The 17,593-nt window shown below is 41.7% G+C and overlaps 2 protein-coding genes across 2 annotated transcripts; both read left to right on the forward strand.

The window, feature by feature from the left end:
* Nucleotides 1-1,738: 1,738 nt before the first annotated feature.
* Nucleotides 1,739-4,525, forward strand: LOC127607083 (acidic mammalian chitinase-like). Its single transcript, XM_052075166.1, has 11 exons — nucleotides 1,739-1,821; nucleotides 1,951-1,977; nucleotides 2,054-2,258; nucleotides 2,365-2,421; nucleotides 2,502-2,667; nucleotides 2,763-2,887; nucleotides 2,997-3,120; nucleotides 3,283-3,465; nucleotides 3,551-3,667; nucleotides 3,753-3,882; nucleotides 3,978-4,525. The coding sequence occupies exons 1-11, from the start codon at nucleotides 1,797-1,799 to the stop codon at nucleotides 4,340-4,342; spliced, it is 1,524 nt and encodes a 507-aa protein (XP_051931126.1). The 5' UTR covers nucleotides 1,739-1,796; the 3' UTR covers nucleotides 4,343-4,525.
* Nucleotides 4,526-13,897: 9,372 nt separating this feature from the next.
* LOC127607092 (acidic mammalian chitinase-like) lies at nucleotides 13,898-17,022 on the forward strand. Its single transcript, XM_052075177.1, has 11 exons — nucleotides 13,898-14,018; nucleotides 14,120-14,146; nucleotides 14,245-14,449; nucleotides 14,643-14,699; nucleotides 15,288-15,453; nucleotides 15,553-15,677; nucleotides 15,753-15,876; nucleotides 15,958-16,140; nucleotides 16,285-16,401; nucleotides 16,477-16,609; nucleotides 16,707-17,022. Exons 1-11 carry the CDS (start codon nucleotides 13,994-13,996, stop codon nucleotides 16,955-16,957), a joined length of 1,413 nt encoding a protein of 470 aa, XP_051931137.1. The 5' UTR covers nucleotides 13,898-13,993; the 3' UTR covers nucleotides 16,958-17,022.
* The last annotated feature ends 571 nt before the right edge of the window (nucleotides 17,023-17,593 follow it).

Here is a 17,593-nt window from a genome sequence, read left to right on the forward strand (position 1 = left end):
TGGCTCAATCTGTAATAACCTGACTTTGAACTGGAGAGTGAAAGCGTTTCAAATACCACTTAAGAGAGAATAAAATGTGAAATTGAAACAGGTGGTTGTTTAGACAAGGACGGTCTGATTCACAGCTTGAACCTCACTGTCAAAGTACCCTGAAGCAAGGCACCAAAATTACCCCCAAATTCAACACGTCACCTGTGACATCTCTTAGAGCTGCACCTTGCTTGCCTGTCTTCTCGAGCCTCACAAAACTTTATTGAGCATCGAAAGTATGAACTTGAAAATTGCATTTCGTTTTTTTTTTTTTGCGTCAGATTTCTTGTGATGCCATATGGTGCCAAATTGGATCGATGCTGAGTCAAAGGTAGGAATCTGAAACGGACAAGCGTCATAAAGCCAGCCACACTGCGGACTGCAGTTGTATAGTGCGGCAAACTGTAAAAGAACATTTCATCTGTGTTTAATTGTAAGAAGAGACAAATCAAGAGAGTAGTAAATGTGACACATTACATAACATACAGAATAATATGTGTTTTGTATTCTCAATGTTGCCACTCAAATGATGAATTGTCTTATTGACCTGTAATAAATCTCAACGTCTGTCTGACTAAAACGCAGGTTTGACCTTTGATCTCAAACCATATAGGAAGAATTATCAAGATTGTGTGTCCAATCAGGTCATGTTATTAAGCCTCTCAACAATGCGGGTGAGCAACAACACATTCTATATCACCCGCCTTTGATGATTTGAGAGGAACGATAGCCACCTCCACTGTATATAAGTACAGCTCCTAACTCGTGAACTTTAGGTTCTTCTTCTGACCCAAGGTAAGCTTGCAACAGGAATTTAATGACTGCCCTCTCTTTTCATTGAGGTTGAGACAGGTTAGTTAAAAAATTGCAAATTAATTACCAACATTCTTGGAAAGGAGTCAAGCAATACCGTACCGCAGAAATTAGTTTTTGGGGCAGGGGGGGGCTGGTGTTTGAAAATGTAAAACATGACCTAATGGACTCCATCCACGTAGCACTTCTGGCTGGCATATAAAACGCAGAGTGACAACACATCAAACTTGAAATAAAATGTAATATTATTATGATGATTATTATTTGAAATGTAAAACTGGGCGGCCCAGTAGGCGAGTGGTTTGCGCGTCGACCTCACAGTGCAGAGGTACTGGGTTCAATTCCAGCTTCGGCCTCCCTGTGTTGTTTGCATGTTCTCCCCGGGCCTGCGTGGGTTTTCTCTGGGTACTCCGGTTTCCTCCCACATTCCAAAAACATGCTCGGCAGGCTGATTAAACACTCATCTGTGTGCGCCCTGGGATTGGCTGGCAACTATGTCAGGGTGTCCCCCACCTATGGCCCGAAGACGGCTGGGATAGGCTCCAGTCCCACCAACCCTTGTGAGGATAAAGTGGATCAGAAAATGTATGGAAGGATGGATGGATGGATGGAAATGTAAAACTATGTTGACACTGAACATAATGGTTTTACCACAGTGTCGGCAGAAGATATCTTGTTCTGTATGAAAACTAAAAAGTGCCATTTCGACCTCGAAAAGCGCCAAACTACTGAGTATACTTATTACCCAACGCCACGTTACCGCGAATGATATAAAAGAAGTTCTTTTTCAGTCAGATGGCTTCCAGTAGCTTATCACGTTTTGACAGCAGACATTGTTATGCAATCTGAACTTTGTGCCAAAAATGCTGTGCAAAGGGGCCATTAAAGCAAGAATGTCTCTAAAAGGATTTCCTGTGTGTCGTTATCAGTAAATTCGTCGCTTTGGGGTCAAGATGACGAAGTTCACCATTCTCACCGGTAAACAATCAACACAAAACACAGCGCTGATGCTTTAATACATTACTACCAAGACATGTGTGCTTATATTAACACATGTACATTTTTAATTGTTGTTGTTGTTTGTTTGTTTTTTTTTGGCTTCTTCAGGGCTGTGCCTGTTGATGTGCCAACTGGGTAACGTTGATGCCATAAAAAATACTTACTTGAAGTTACCACATTTTTGCCAATAATTTTCTTCCTCTCAACTCAGCAACTGCCTCCCAGATGGTGTGTTACTTTACCAACTGGTCCCAGTACAGGCCCGGGGCTGGCAAATACATGCCTCAGAACGTCGATCCATTTCTGTGCACCCATCTGATATATGCTTTCTCCATCATCAACAACAAAAATGAGCTGGTCACATACGAATGGAATGATGAGACCCTTTACAAAACCTTCAATGGTCTGAAGATCAAGTATGGCGATGTCGTATTCTGTAACAACTGTAAAATCATTTTCTTTTAAGATACACGTCAGCAGACGATTTCATTTACATGACCAAAACCTTTCGTTTTAATAAAGGAACCCCGGTCTGAAGACTTTACTTGCCGTTGGAGGATGGAACTTTGGCTCAACTCAGTAAGTCCTTGTGCTGTTATTCTACCACCTCCATGGTGATAGCTAGAAAGAGAGAGAGACAATGGTTTCCATCTCCCCAGGTTTTCCATCATGGTGTCCACTCCAGCCAACCGCCAGAAATTCATTCAATCTTCAATCAAGTTTCTGAGGACTCATGGATTTGATGGACTGGATTTGGACTGGGAGTACCCGGGATCTCGTGGAAGCCCCCCAGAAGACAAGAAGAGATTTACTTTACTTTGCAAGGTGACACATGATTTTCCCCCCCCCCCCCCAAACAACATGTTTACTGTCTCGATGAGACAAAATATATCAAGAGAAATGTATGTATGCATTAAAAGGAACTTGTCGAAGCCTATGCAGCTGAAGCGAAAACCACTGGCAAATCTCAACTCATGTTGACTGCTGCAGTGTCCGCAGGAAAGGGAACAATCGACGCAGGTTACGAAATTGCACAGATCGCAAAGTATGTAACCCCCCCAAAAAATTCAAGTCATGTCACAAGGCAATCTGTGTCCGCAAAACATCACGATATCTCATTGCGGTTTGTTTTAGTACATATTTATGCTCTTAAGGTATCTGGACTTCATCAATGTGATGACATATGATTTCCATGGAACTTGGGAGCGAGTGACGGGGCACAACAGCCCCCTGTACCGCGGGTCTCAGGACTTTGGTGACCTCATCTACTTTAACACCGTAAGTTGTGACACTGACCACCTTACTTTTGGTATGATCTCCAATAAGAGTATGATTTGGTTATCGATCAAGGTATTTTGTTTTTTCAAATCTCATACAGTTCTCATAGAATTTGTCCTTTTATTACCTTCTCAAGTCTGCTCATTGCTATTTGTGGCTCAGGACTATGCTATGAAGTATTGGCGAGATCAAGGTACCCCAGTTGAGAAACTGAGGATGGGTTTTGCCGCCTATGGTCGTACGTTCCGTCTGGCATCCTCAAACACCGGAGTCGGAGCCCCAGCGAGTGGTGCGGCATCAGCTGGTCCTTTCACCCGAGAAGCTGGATTCTGGTCCTACTATGAGGTCAAATAAAATCGGATCCATACAAATGTGAGTGCAGAAAGTGGCTCTTGAGATATTCAAACATTTTTCCCCTCCCTTCCTTTAGATCTGTAATTTCCTTAAGGGCACCACTATTCAGTGGATCGACGACCAGAAAGTTCCATATGCCAGCAAAAACAATGAGTGGGTGGGATTTGATAACCAGAAAAGTTTTGAGATTAAGGTAGATGAAGCATCACACTGTACAAATGGCATATCCAATACTTTCTATTATGAAAAACTTCTTGTCCAACTTCTTCAATCAAAAGGTCCAATACATGAAGACCATGAAATTTGGTGGTGCTTTCGTGTGGGCACTGGATCTGGATGATTTCAGAGGAGAGTTCTGTGGACAGGGTGCCCATCCCTTGCTTGCCCATCTGCGAAAACTGGTGGCTGGTATGTTTTTGAAAGACAAGAAATGATCACTTCGGTCTTTTCAAGTTCCTATTTCTCGGCCCAATTCCAACGCCTGTAATTTGTACCTCTTCCAGACATACCACCAACCACAACGCAGAAACCGAGCGAAACAACCATGAGACCAGCCCTGACTACAACCTCCAAACCCGTAACAACCACAAGACCAGTCATTCCCACAACCTCCAAACCTGCAACAACCACTGCCGCACCAGCCTCAACGACAACCCACAAACCGAGTAGCACCACCGCTGCTCCATCTACTAAGACCACAATTCCCACCCCTGGACGTGGCTTCTGCAAAGATAAGCCAGATGGCACTTATGCCAACCCAAATGACAAAACTAGTTTCTATGTGTGTGCAGGGGGCAGAACCTTCCTCAGGATGTGCGGTGTTGGCACTGTCTTTGATGACAGCTGCAAGTGCTGTATATGGCCCTAAAAGTTCACACCTGTCATTTGTCAGATCTCAGTGTTCAGTCCAAACTAATGTTTTTGTGCAAGGATTGTAAAACTGTAAAACTGCTTGAACAGCATTAGGTTGTAGTTTTGTTGTGCATATGTTAGTGTGTGTGTGTGTGTGTGTGTGTCTGTGTATGTGTGTGTGTTTTATCTGTTTGCAGAGAGTTTTGGGTTTGTTACTTGGGCTGTAGAAATTTCCAAAGAAATAAAAACAAGAAAAGTCAAATATCAATTAGAGATACTCAGCGTATGAAGAGGTTTTCATCACAGTTTTTGACTTTTTTTTCCTGCCATTAGACCACCCAATAACAATGGTCTTGTGAGATATTATAGTTTTTTTTCCTGAATGCTTAAACCACGGGTGCCCAAACTTTTTGGATCGAAGATCTACTTTTCTACTAACCTCCCGGGATCTACCGTTACCGGCGCGCGCATGCGCACGCGCACACACGCACACACACTAGGGATGTGAATCTCAGCACTGAGGACGATTCGATACACATCTCGATGCACTACCAGCGATGCGATACTTAAACGATAGATGAAATTTTCTGGCGACACGATGCGATACGTTTCACCAACTTCACGATGTGATACGACGCGATACACATTTAGTTCAAATCAATGTGATCTGATACAATACAGTGCAATTTATTGTGATATTGTGTGTGCAATTAAACATGATGCATTCACGCAAAGAAAAAAAGTTTAAAAAAAGATGGAATTCAGTATGGTATTGCAAAAAGTAGACCACTTTATTCCTTATAAACAGTAGAACGTGTAAAATAACTTATTTAAGCCCTTTCACAATTGGGTTTTGTGCAAAGAAAATGTAAACAATTTGGCACCTGAGACTCACAGCTGTTGCTGTAGTGTAAACACAAACAGACTACTCACTGAGTGTCTTATATGAAATATCCATCTCCATAGGACAGAAAAAAAATACAATTGAAACAATGTGGCAGTCACAGCCTCAAAGCTGCTGTGTGTATTGTAGCGTACACAGACCACTCTCACTGAGTGTCAAAATGAAATGTCCAAAAAAGTCATCCATATATAGTTTTTCCTTGCGCGGTCACAGTGAGCTGCAAGGGGACCCCCAAAATAAGAGGCGATTTTTTTCTGATCCTGACCTGGTTTGCCAAGAGTTTCTCCGGTGTCCAACGAGGAACTGGACGGGGAGGCCGGGGAGGGGCGGGAAACTTGTCGGTGATCTGGTGCCATGTTTTAAGTGGTCTGCATATTTGTGGTGCTGCCATTGTATGGCTTCGTAGTGCGACATTCTTTGCAAATTACGGAGCTTTTGTCAATCTTTCCGTCTTTCTTTTCGAAGCCGTAGTATTTCCAAACATAAGATCTGAATGTTGCGGAAGCATTAAATACAGTAGTTTCCTCGCTGCTGCTTGCGCGAACTTCCATAGTGTTTCGCTAGTTGTGTACTGGAATGTATGTGACGCACGGCTACCGTCCGTATTCAACACAATACGCAAAACAATGATTGTGCATTCATTGCGCCTAGGAAAGGGCACATAGGTGACGTTTAACATGAATAAAACGGCGCTTGAATCGGATTTTACCGATACCCACCAATGCATCGTGATGAATCTCGATTTCACCCGTCAATCGCGTCGTACCCAGTGAATGAGCCGATGCACTCGCATCGCGCACGTGCGCATCGATTAATATCGATTATTTTCCACACCCTTAACACACACACGTGCGCGCGCACGCCATGATGAGAAACAGCCTGAAACGGAGGCATGCAACGCACTTTTGCAGCCTGTTAACTATCGTAGCTCAGATGTACCGTTTTAAAGTGCTTCCTTGGGCCCTCCTAGATTTCTATTCTTTGCTCGTGCCCTCTGTGAATTCTACACGAAGCAAACTCTGAATGAGAATCATGACGATAAAAGATGGAGCGCAACAGCTCTGATCACAAGCTGCAATTGCAAACTGCTGAGTGCTAACAACTTCCGGTGACGTAATCACGTGCCACCGTAAATTTAAGATTTACCTGCTTTGATTAATTAAAAAAAAATTTTTGGGGTGAAAATGAGACTGATAAGATGATTAGTGTGCAGTGTATATTAACACAAAAATATATTAATAACATGTACAAAGACACACAAATGGTTGTTTGTTTTTTTTCTTCTCGACACTCCTCGGATCTACTTGGGAACTGTCTTAGATCTACCGATAGATCAGGATCTACCTAATGGGCACCCCTGGCTTAAACTCTAAAAGTGATTCATGTAGCACCATTTCGAAAACAATTAATATCTATTGCAAAACCACTCATAGAGTTTGCAAAACTAAAAGCACAAACACCGCTCTGTCCTGAGTTGGTACAAATAATGTAGTAACACACAACTCACTGCTTTATACTCCATGCAAAACTATACATATTAAACATTTTCACGGTAGAAAATTTCTTGACTTTGTCGAGAATGAGCTTACTTTCCAATCAACCTGAGCACTACAAATAAGCCATTGGTAAATTGTGTATAGATTTTTGCAAAAAATAGCCAACACTGTGGTGACAAAAAATGTTATTAAGCCATCAGAAAACAAAATTAAACCAACATAAAATAAACGTGTGAGAAGTTAATGGAATAGTTTGTGCTATTAGTACCATAACGATAAATCAGAAGCAAATGGCAATATCTTTTCAATCCCAAACCACGGAAATAATGTACATGCATTATAGTTTATCAAGATTCTTCATATGACAAAGCTTGCAAGGTGTTAAATAAACTCTGTGTTCAAATAGAGAATTAATAAGTTGATTATCTGAGAGCCGCAATTTTTAATCAAAAAATCGCCTATCAAAATGAATTTACTTCGATATCTCGATGCGATTTTTTCCCAACTACTCTGTGGGTAAGTGCGGATGGGATTTGGCCGTCGGCTGATCATTCACAGGTCATTTATTTATTTATTTTCGCTAAAATTTGGAATAAAGACCCAACACCATGACGTCTTTTCTTCACTTTCTCATAACACAATATAGATCGATTCAGGCCTCTGTATCCTTTCGCGCCCAGACAAATACAGGCACATGTATACATGAAGACAATGTGTTAATGAGAGGCAGGCAGTCATGCCCTCATGCAAAACAGTAACAAAGATTTGCTTTCTCCAATCTCTTCTGGTGTGGTTGTAAAAGTTGGAGTTGTGAGACAGACCAGTCCCCCCTAGTGTCTTCAGTCTGACCTTTTATGTCGTGCCAGCAACATAGACATTCGGGATGTTTTCAGGACAGTTCCTTTTTGACGTTAGAAATGTTCTCTGGAAAGTCCTTACAAAGGTGGATGTGATAAGGAACAATAAGGGCTGTAGTGAATTATGGTAAGTAGTGAATATTTTAAACAGGATGCGACATTCTTGCTTTCAAGAATTGAAACACGGCCGACAACAAAAGCCGACAGTACGCCTTATAAACCAATGTACCTTTTATGTGATCAATATTCGGATTTATTGGATGTAGTAATTTTAAATGTTCTGTAAAGCGCTTTGTTACAGCTGCAGTGGTTGTGAAAGCTCTATGTAAATAAAGCTGCATTGTATTGTATTCCCTTTAGCGTGGCTCCATCTAGTGGATGTGTAACACAACTGCAGCCACTATAGTGATGCTTATGTTCCATCCGCCTTATAATGCGGTGGGCCTTTTATATGAAAACAGTTTCAAAATAGGACATTCATTGAAGGTGTGCCTTATAATCCGAAGCGCCTTATGGTGTGGAAAATACATTACTTGAGATGACCAAGAGAGTACAACCACACACATAACAATAGTACCATTAACAAATGCAAGTCTCTTAAACCATTATCTCATTGAAGGTCGAGGGTTGACGAGTGTTTGCACATGGCCGAATGTTGATTTTTCATCAGCGTTCATTCAAGGTCGCAAACGGTTGCGGAGATGCTCGCCAGACGTGCCAATCGTTTTAACACTCACAAAACGCTTTTCTCCTCGCCAGAAAAAAACAAAACAAAACAGTTTGCAGCCAATGAAACTGCTGGTGAATGCCTCTGTGACCATTTCCAACCTTAAACAACCCCCCCCCCCAAAAAAAAGAAAAGAAAAAATACATTCATGTCGTGCACTCACGCTTGAAAACCTGGGCCGATCATGGAGAAACAGGCTTTTCCTCAAACCTGATTGACCTGTGAGGCAGTATAGTGCTACAGAGCATTCTATTTGAAAATCTGAGAAAAAAATGTTATTCTGTCATCGCTCAGCCGAGCACTGGACTTAAAACGGGGAAAGAAGGGCAGTGAATGACTAGGTGCTTGGCGAAAATGACCTCCAGTACTTGGAATGCTTGAGCAGGTTGTTCAGTAGAATTCTAGAGGATGAGCATATGCCTGAGAAATAAGGGAAATTCAAATTGCCGGTCTCTCCCTTTGGAATGACCTCCCGTTAAACTTAAGCTAAGCCTCCCCTCTGTCCATCTTTACGACTGATCTTAAAATGCATTCTTATTCTTTCGCTTTCGACTCAGCTATGAGTATAATGTTTTAGCTTTCTCGATTTTTATATGTCAGATTTTTACTTCAGGGCGGCCCGGTAGTCCAGTGGTTAGCACGTCGGCTTCACAGTCCAGAGGTACCGGGTTCGATTCCAGCTCCGGCCTCCCTGTGTGGAGTTTGCATGTTCTCCCCGGGCCTGCGTGGGTTTTCCACGGGTGCTCCGGTTTCCTCCCACATTCCAAAAACGTGTGTGGGAGGCTGATTGAACACTCTAAATTGTCCCTAGGTGTGAGTGTGAGCATGTATGGTTGTTCGGCTCTGTGTGCCCTGTGATTGGCTGGCAACCGATTCAGGGTGTCCCCCGCCTACTGCCCGGAGACAGCTGGGATAGGCTCCAGAACCCCCCGTGACCCTAGTGAGGATCAAGTGGTTCGGAAGATGGATGGATGGATGGATGGATGGATGGATGGATTTTTACTTCATGTACAGCTGTTGTATGCAGCTGCGGTTGTTTTCAAAGTGCCCTCCAAGTAAAGTTGAACTGAGTGGACTTTAAATGTACGAACAAATCATGCAGAAAAAGAAAATGGACAGGTAGTTCACATTCATGTGTTGGACTTTTGAACTATGGAAAGAAGGTTCAGACTATGGTCCAAAGTCCTTAATAAAGAACATCCTGCGGCAACTTGGACTACAAATATATCTGTGAACACAAACCTTATCAATCAAGTGCTTTTATTTTATATTTTTACACAAGCGAATTAATTCAAATAAAAGCTCTCTTGCAGTGTCATTACTTCTTATGGAATATGTTTTTGTATAACAATTAGCATTGACTATTTCAATTAATCTCATTTTTACCATCGATCCAACATCAAGATTGTTATTAATATCTATGTGGAGTGTAAAAATCTAAAGAAAATCATATTTCGGTAAAAGGTTGTTTATATCTACATGTGGTGTGAAAAAATAACAGTGTCAGTGAGCTTGTTTTACTATGGAATAATGAAATTCAGCTAACCCGAATTGCATATTCATGAATATTCATCCACCAGATAACAAGTTTATGTTTCTTTTGTTGGTGTCTTTAGTCTCAAAGAACAGTACTCGATTGTGTGCAGATAAAAAATGTTTTGAAGTTATCTCCAAAACAGCTGGGTGTTGAAGGAAAAACAAGTGGGCAGCAACGGAACATTATGATGGTCAATGGTCATAGTCGCTGATCAATTGCAGACCAAGATAATGCAATCAAAGCTATTAATCACAAAACTGGAACAATTACAAACGGGTCTAATCTTATTTTGTCATGTTTACCAGTCTGTGCGTATGTGTCAAGGTTGTGATTATGGCATGGTTACAAATTTTAATGTTTCTTTTCATATGACGCCATTTCGGACACTTCAAATCAGCGACTGCATTCAGGATCGGCTTTCCATCTATATTTCAAATCTTTGATTCAGTGAGTGTGAACAATTTGTATTTTGAATGGCTCAATATTTATATGACAGTGAAGCAAGAGAGATTTTTTGTCTTTTAAATCTTGATGACAGAAGTCGTTTTTCCGCAGACCATAAACCTTTTTGGGGGGAGTATACAGTATGACAGCGACAGACTAACAATGTGAGAACATCAGTTGTTGCCGTTTATAAGAATACAAAGGTAGTGAAGGGGGAGGATGATAGAAAAAAAGAGGCCAGCGATAAGGTACAGTCAGTCATATGTTTAACTACTTTCGGAACTCTGCCAGTTCAGACGTGAGGAAGTGAGCTTTCTCAAAAATTCTGAGGCATATCAGCAACCACACAGTCTTATATGTGCCACGCTCTCTCCACAAATCACATGTACATGGTTGAGGTGGATTTTTCAAAGAAAGTGCCACAGTCTGATTCTTTTGTGATGCTCATCCCCAGGTAGTAAGGGTGTGGAAATAATCGATATTAATCGATACAACGATGCGCACGTGCGCGATGCGAGTGCATCGGCTCATTCACTGGGTACGACGCGATTGACGGGTGAAATCGAGATTCATCACGATGCATTGGTGGGTATCGGTAAAATCCGATTCAAGCGCCGTTTTATTCATGTTAAACGTCACCTATGTGCCCTTTCCTAGGCGCAATGAATGCACAATCATTGTTTTGCGTTTTGTGTTGAATACGGACGGTAGCCGTGCGTCACATACAGTCCAGTACACAACTAGCGAAACACTATGGAAGTTCGCGCTAGCAGCAGCGAGGAAACTACTGTATTTAATGCTTCCGCAACATTCAGATCTTATGTTTGGAAATACTACGGCTTCGAAAAGAAAGACGGAAAGATTGATAAAAGCTCCGTAATTTGCAAAGAATGTCGCACTACGAAGCCATACAATGGCAGCGCCACAAATATGCAGACCACTTAAAACATGGCACCAGATCACCGACAAGTTTCCCGCCCCCTCCCCGGCCTCCCCGTCCAGTTCCTCGTTGGACACCGGAGAAACTCTTGGCAAACCAGGTCAGGATCAGAAAAAAATCGCCTCTTATTTTGGGGGTCCCCTTGCAGCTCACTGTGACCGCGCAAGGAAAAACTATATATGGATGACTTTTTTGGACATTTCATTTTGACACTCAGTGAGAGTGGTCTGTGTACGCTACAATACACACAGCAGCTTTGAGGCTGTGACTGCCACATTGTTTCAATTGTATTTTTTTTCTGTCCTATGGAGATGGATATTTCATATAAGACACTCAGTGAGTAGTCTGTTTGTGTTTACACTACAGCAACAGCTGTGAGTCTCAGGTGCCAAATTGTTTACATTTTCTTTGCACAAAACCCAATTGTGAAAGGGCTTAAATAAGTTATTTTACACGTTCTACTGTTTATAAGGAATAAAGTGGTCTACTTTTTGCAATACCATACTGAATTCCATCTTTTTTTAAACTTTTTTTCTTTGCATATTTGCATCATGTTTAATTGCACACACGATATCACAACAAATTGCACTGTATCGTATCAGATCGCATTGATTTGAACTAAATGTGTATTGCGCCGTATCACATCGTGAAGACGGTGAAACGTATCACATCGTGTCGCCAGAAAATTCCATGTATCGTTTAAGTATCGCATCGCTGGTAGTGCATCGAGATGTGTATCGAATCGTCCTCAGTGCTGAGATTCACATCCCTACCAGGTAGGTGTTAGAAACTGTTCCAAGTGTCACAACAACAATCTCTGCTCCTTTGGGGTGCCACTTCAAAACAATGCTCTTGTAGTCACAGATTGAACTTCTCCTTCTTGTTAGTATAACCGCCAACAGCGCAACAATTTCCCAACACATGCAAGACATTTTTCACAGCAACCCCTCCGTAATGAGAAACCGGCTGGGACAAATTGCAAAATTTTGAATGGAAGTGTCACACAGGAAGTCACGCATATAATCATTTATCCATGAGAGCCCTGAGGAATAAGGTGGATAACTGCTTCTGGAATTGGGGATCAGTCCGCCAAGGTCGGCCACCACCCAACTCGTCAACAAAGGTCAATGTTGTCAATGTAACAATACACCGCATGGTGTCAAAACATACAGCCCGTGGGCCGGGACCGGCCCCGACGAGGATTGATCAGGCCCACGGGACAATTTAAATGTGAAAAAAATGCATAAAAGACAAGGAATGAATACTTTTAATCGAATTCAATTCATGGATTATCCACTAGCAATTTCCCAACACATGCAAGACATTTTTCACAGCAACCCCTCCGTAATGAGAAACCGGCTGGGACAAATTGCAAAATTTTGAATGGAAGTGTCACACAGGAAGTCACGCATATAATCATTTATCCATGAGAGCCCTGAGGAATAAGGTGGATAACTGCTTCTGGAATTGGGGATCAGTCCGCCAAGGTCGGCCACCACCCAACTCGTCAACAAAGGTCAATGTTGTCAATGTAACAATACACCGCATGGTGTCAAAACATACAGCCCGTGGGCCGGGACCGGCCCCGACGAGGATTGATCAGGCCCACGGGACAATTTAAATGTGAAAAAAATGCATAAAAGACAAGGAATGAATACTTTTAATCGAATTCAATTCATGGATTATCCACTAGGGGGAAGACTGTTTTCTCTTTAGTTTGTAAAGTGCAGGCAGGGATTACATTTAGATTTGATTTGCACATGTGTAAATGGTTCAAAAATTTCCTTTCTTTAGAAATCTTGTTTCATCTTAAAATGTATGACTATATTTTTCAATAGCAATTACTTCTTAAAGGTTTTGTGCCTTTGTGCAATCAGTGGGATCAGTTACGATGCATAAATGATCAAAGTAAATTGCACATTTGTCAAAGGAAATTCAAGGTGTTTCGTGAAATGTTTTATAAAAGATATGTTCATGAAATGTTAACATTTTCCAAATGTTTTTGCGCTTCACAAAACCAAAACAAAGGAAAGACATGATAGTTTAGAATTTTTTTGGCAGAGTATGGTATAATTTTAATGGTCCGGCCCACTTGACATCTGCCGAGGCCGTATGCGGCCCACGATGTCAAATGAGTTTGACACCCCTGATATACAGTATAGTATATATGTATTCCATATGTATGTTTTGAGTTGTTGTTTGTCACTCCGAAACTGAGTCATGTAAACTCATACATTAAAAATGCTGAAGCAGCAATGTCACTGAAAGGTACAAACCAAATCACTGCCAAAACCTTTAATCAAGGCAATAAAATGAGACACAAAGCTAGTGGATTGCAGACGCTGGCGGCTATTCTTGCTAGTAGATTACATAACACTATAGAATCGTCACCGACATAATTTATTTGTAGATTATCTGTTAGAGAGTCGTATATCTGGTAAATTATTGTCAACATGGACTTAAAACCTGCCCGTTCTTATCAAAATATGTCTTAATATTAATGACTTTTACAACGTATGTGATAAACAGCTGACTCGACCCATTCTCTCGACTATATAAGGACCCAGCTTTGCTGCAGTTCTTTGGGTCTCTCATCTGGTCCCAAGGTGAGTCTATCAAGGAAAATAACCTTGTGTGTGACTTTCTTTTTCTCTAAGTGTGATCGTGTGGTTGTCTTAAATAACAGGTTTTTGTCTTATGTCCATGTTTGTTTTTACAGTAAACCAGTTAAGTTGTGTGCAATCAAAAAAAAAAAAATCAAGATGACCAGGTTGACAATACTTGCAGGTATGCCAATTATATATATATTACTCACAATACATATGGTGAATATACACACTCTTGCCTCTTTATGTATAAAATTATAAATATTTCTCTGTAATCATTAGGCTTGTGTCTGGTGCTATGCCACCTGGGTAAGTTGTCAACGAACAAATTTTCATTTCATTCATGTAAAATTCATTCAAAATCATTCCTTTGTTCATTGTGTTTGTGTTTCTCTTCCTCCAAATAGGATCTGCCACCAAAATGGTGTGCTACTTCACAAACTGGTCCCAGTATAGACCTGGTGAGGGGAAATACATGCCACAAAATGTGGACCCCTTCCTGTGCACCACCCTGATCTATGCCTTCTCTATCATCAACCACAACAACGAGCTGGTTACTTATGAGTGGAATGATGACGTTCTGTACAAGTCTTTCAACAACCTGAAGACCAAGTAAGTGGCTAGTCTCAAAATGCTGTTTAAACTCAAATGTCAAGCCAAAAAATTTTAGACTATGGGTAAGTCAAATTGAGCTAAATGATGACTATTTTTTCTTCTTTTAAGTTTTTTTCCCAACTTCCCAAATGTCTGTTATCTGTCCGTATGTTCACAAAACAAACAAATAAACAAACATTGCTATTTGCAGGAACCCCCATCTGAAGACTCTTCTGGCTGTTGGCGGATGGAACTTTGGTTCACAACAGTGAGTTACATTTTAACTTTGGACATGCATGCATTGCTTGGACTGATAAGTTGTGTGGTTGTAATATCTTACTAATACCATATTGTGTAGTGTGTCATTTGTCAGTTGAGACAAAAATAGGAGTTACTGCAAATGGTGTTATGTTGTCACAGCATGACTGTGCAATGGGACCAAGAGTGATATATTCACTATGATTTAGGTCAATCGATTATGATATGTTAAACCAATGATACATTTTCAAATGTCTTCATCCATCCATGCACTTTCGAATGTGATTATCTTTGCGCGCGTCTCGGGCATGCTGGAGCCTATCCCAGCTGTCATCGGGCAGTAGGCGGGGTACACCTTGCTGCCAGCCAATGGCAGGGCAAACGTAGACAAACAACCATCCATGCTCACACTCACACCCAGGGTCAATTTAGAGTGCTCCATTAACCTGCCATGCATATTCGCAGAATGTGGGGGAAACGGGAGTACTCAGAGAAAACTGTGTTAATCCAGAAGGAAATTCTAAAAGTCCGGGTCGAAATATCTGTGATGCATCTATGCACAATGGTGTGTAAAAGGCTTTAATAACCTTTCCTGCAGGTTCTCCATCATGGTATCCAACCCAACTAACCGTCAGAAGTTCATCCAGTCTTCAATAAAATTCCTGAGGACTCATGGTTTTGATGGTCTGGATTTGGACTGGGAGTACCCCGGAGCTCGTGGGAGCCCCCCAGGGGACAAGCAGAAGTTCACTTTGCTCTGTAGGGTGGGCACATACTCTTTACATGTTCAGCTGAATTTAATGCTGACATATTATATAATATGGATACAGTTTCTTCCATTAATTTTGCGTGTACTTCTACAGGAACTTGTTCAAGCCTATGCTGCCGAGGCCAAGTCCACTGGTAATACTCAGCTCATGTTGACTGCTGCGGTGTCTGCTGGAAAGGGTACAATTGATGGAGGATATGAAATTGCTGAGATTGCCAAGTAAGCGTGTTTATTTATTTCTTCGAGTTGCAAAAATATCCACATGAGCTTCAGTCTGTTTTGTACCTAAATCAGGGAATTGGACTTCATCAATGTGATGACCTATGACTTTCATGGAACTTGGGAGCGGTTCACTGGCCACAACAGCCCTCTGTTCCGCGGCTCTGAGGACTTTGGCGACCTCATCTACTTTAACACCGTGAGCAACAATAACTTACTCGCTGAGGTATAATCCAATTTTCAAAAACAAGATCTGAACCATTTTCTATTTCCTATTTAGGACTTTGCAATGAAGTACTGGCGAGACAACGGCACTCCAGTGGAGAAACTGAGGATGGGTTTTGCTGCCTATGGTCGTACTTTCCGTCTGACATCATCAAACACCGCAGTTGGAGCCCCAGCTAGTGGACCCGCATCAGCTGGTCCATTCACACGTGAAGCTGGATTCTGGTCCTACTATGAGGTAAGATAAATACTTCAGCACTTGAAAGATGTGGTGCGATTCAGAACGCGACATGTGCAAGGGAAATTGGTATTCAACAGCACACGCTTTGTGATGTATAACCAACTATCATACTCTAACCTGACTTTTTTGTTTGTGGTTCAGATCTGTGGCTTCCTCAAGGGCACTACCATTCAATGGATCGATGACCAGAAGGTTCCCTATGCCACAAAAAATAATGAGTGGGTGGGATTTGACAACAGGGAAAGCTATGAGACCAAAGTAGGTCACAATTAACTGGAAATATTTGACCTGCCCTCCAGACCTGATTCAAATAGTCTATCTTGATCCCATTAGGTGCGTTACCTCCAGGAGCAGAGGTTTGGTGGTGCTTTTGTGTGGGCTCTTGATTTGGATGACTTTGCTGGACGATTCTGTGGAGCGGGCAACCACCCTCTTCTGTCTCATCTTCGCAAACTTCTCAATATTGGTAAACTGAAATGTTTCGGCTGCCCAGAGAAACAAATACGTTCAAAATTCTTTAACTTCAATCGCTAACATACCTTATTTCATTCTGTGTCGTTCAGAGTTGCCCCCACTCCCTCCTACCACCACCCCAAAACCTGGCGCTAGCACCACCACCCGTCCCACCACAACCACCACGGTCACAACCCATGCCCCTGGGTCCGGCTTCTGCAACGGAAAACCCGATGGTCTGTATCCCAACCCGGATGACAGAAACAGCTTCTACATGTGTGCCGGTGGCATCACCCATGTGAGGAATTGTGGAACTGGATCTGTCTATGATGATGGCTGCAAGTGCTGCGTATGGCCATGAGCAATGTTTGGAGAAAATGTATATAACAACTGACACAAACATCTATTAAACCTTATCAAGCAACAGTTGTGTGTACAATCATTTAAATGTACATTTTGTTCAAGTATGAAGAATTACCAAGTCACTATAACATGTTCTTATGAAACATGACATATCAGAATCAGATTTATTGGCCGGATATGCAAGTAACACACAAGGAATTGACCTAGTTTCAACGCCTTCAGACGAACGTATACAAGACAGCATAAACTGACATGGGGGAGACAGAACGAGAAGCAAGGCGGGTCGCTGTTGAGCACCTCGATATCTTAGATGTGAAAGGAAAACGGTCGGAAAGAGGAGGGAAACAAACCAATCGACTTCATCAATTCATGCAGCAAAGCCAGTTAATAGGAAAAACTGAACTGAACTGCCCTGCCAATCGCTGGTCCAATGGCACAATTTAGAGTCTTCAATTAACCTCCCATGCATGTTTTTGTAGTGTGGGAGGAAACCCGAGTACCCGGAGAAAATGCAATGAATGCTGATTTTTATTTTTAACTTCAAATTCTGTTTTATTACAAGGTTTGGTGAGCCCAATGTCCAAACATTTGAGTCGTGTGTGTATGAGCTCCATCCATTTTTTTTTTGCCGCGT

Source organism: Hippocampus zosterae, chromosome 9 (assembly GCF_025434085.1).
Source record: "Hippocampus zosterae strain Florida chromosome 9, ASM2543408v3, whole genome shotgun sequence".
Taxonomy (NCBI): domain Eukaryota; kingdom Metazoa; phylum Chordata; class Actinopteri; order Syngnathiformes; family Syngnathidae; genus Hippocampus; species Hippocampus zosterae.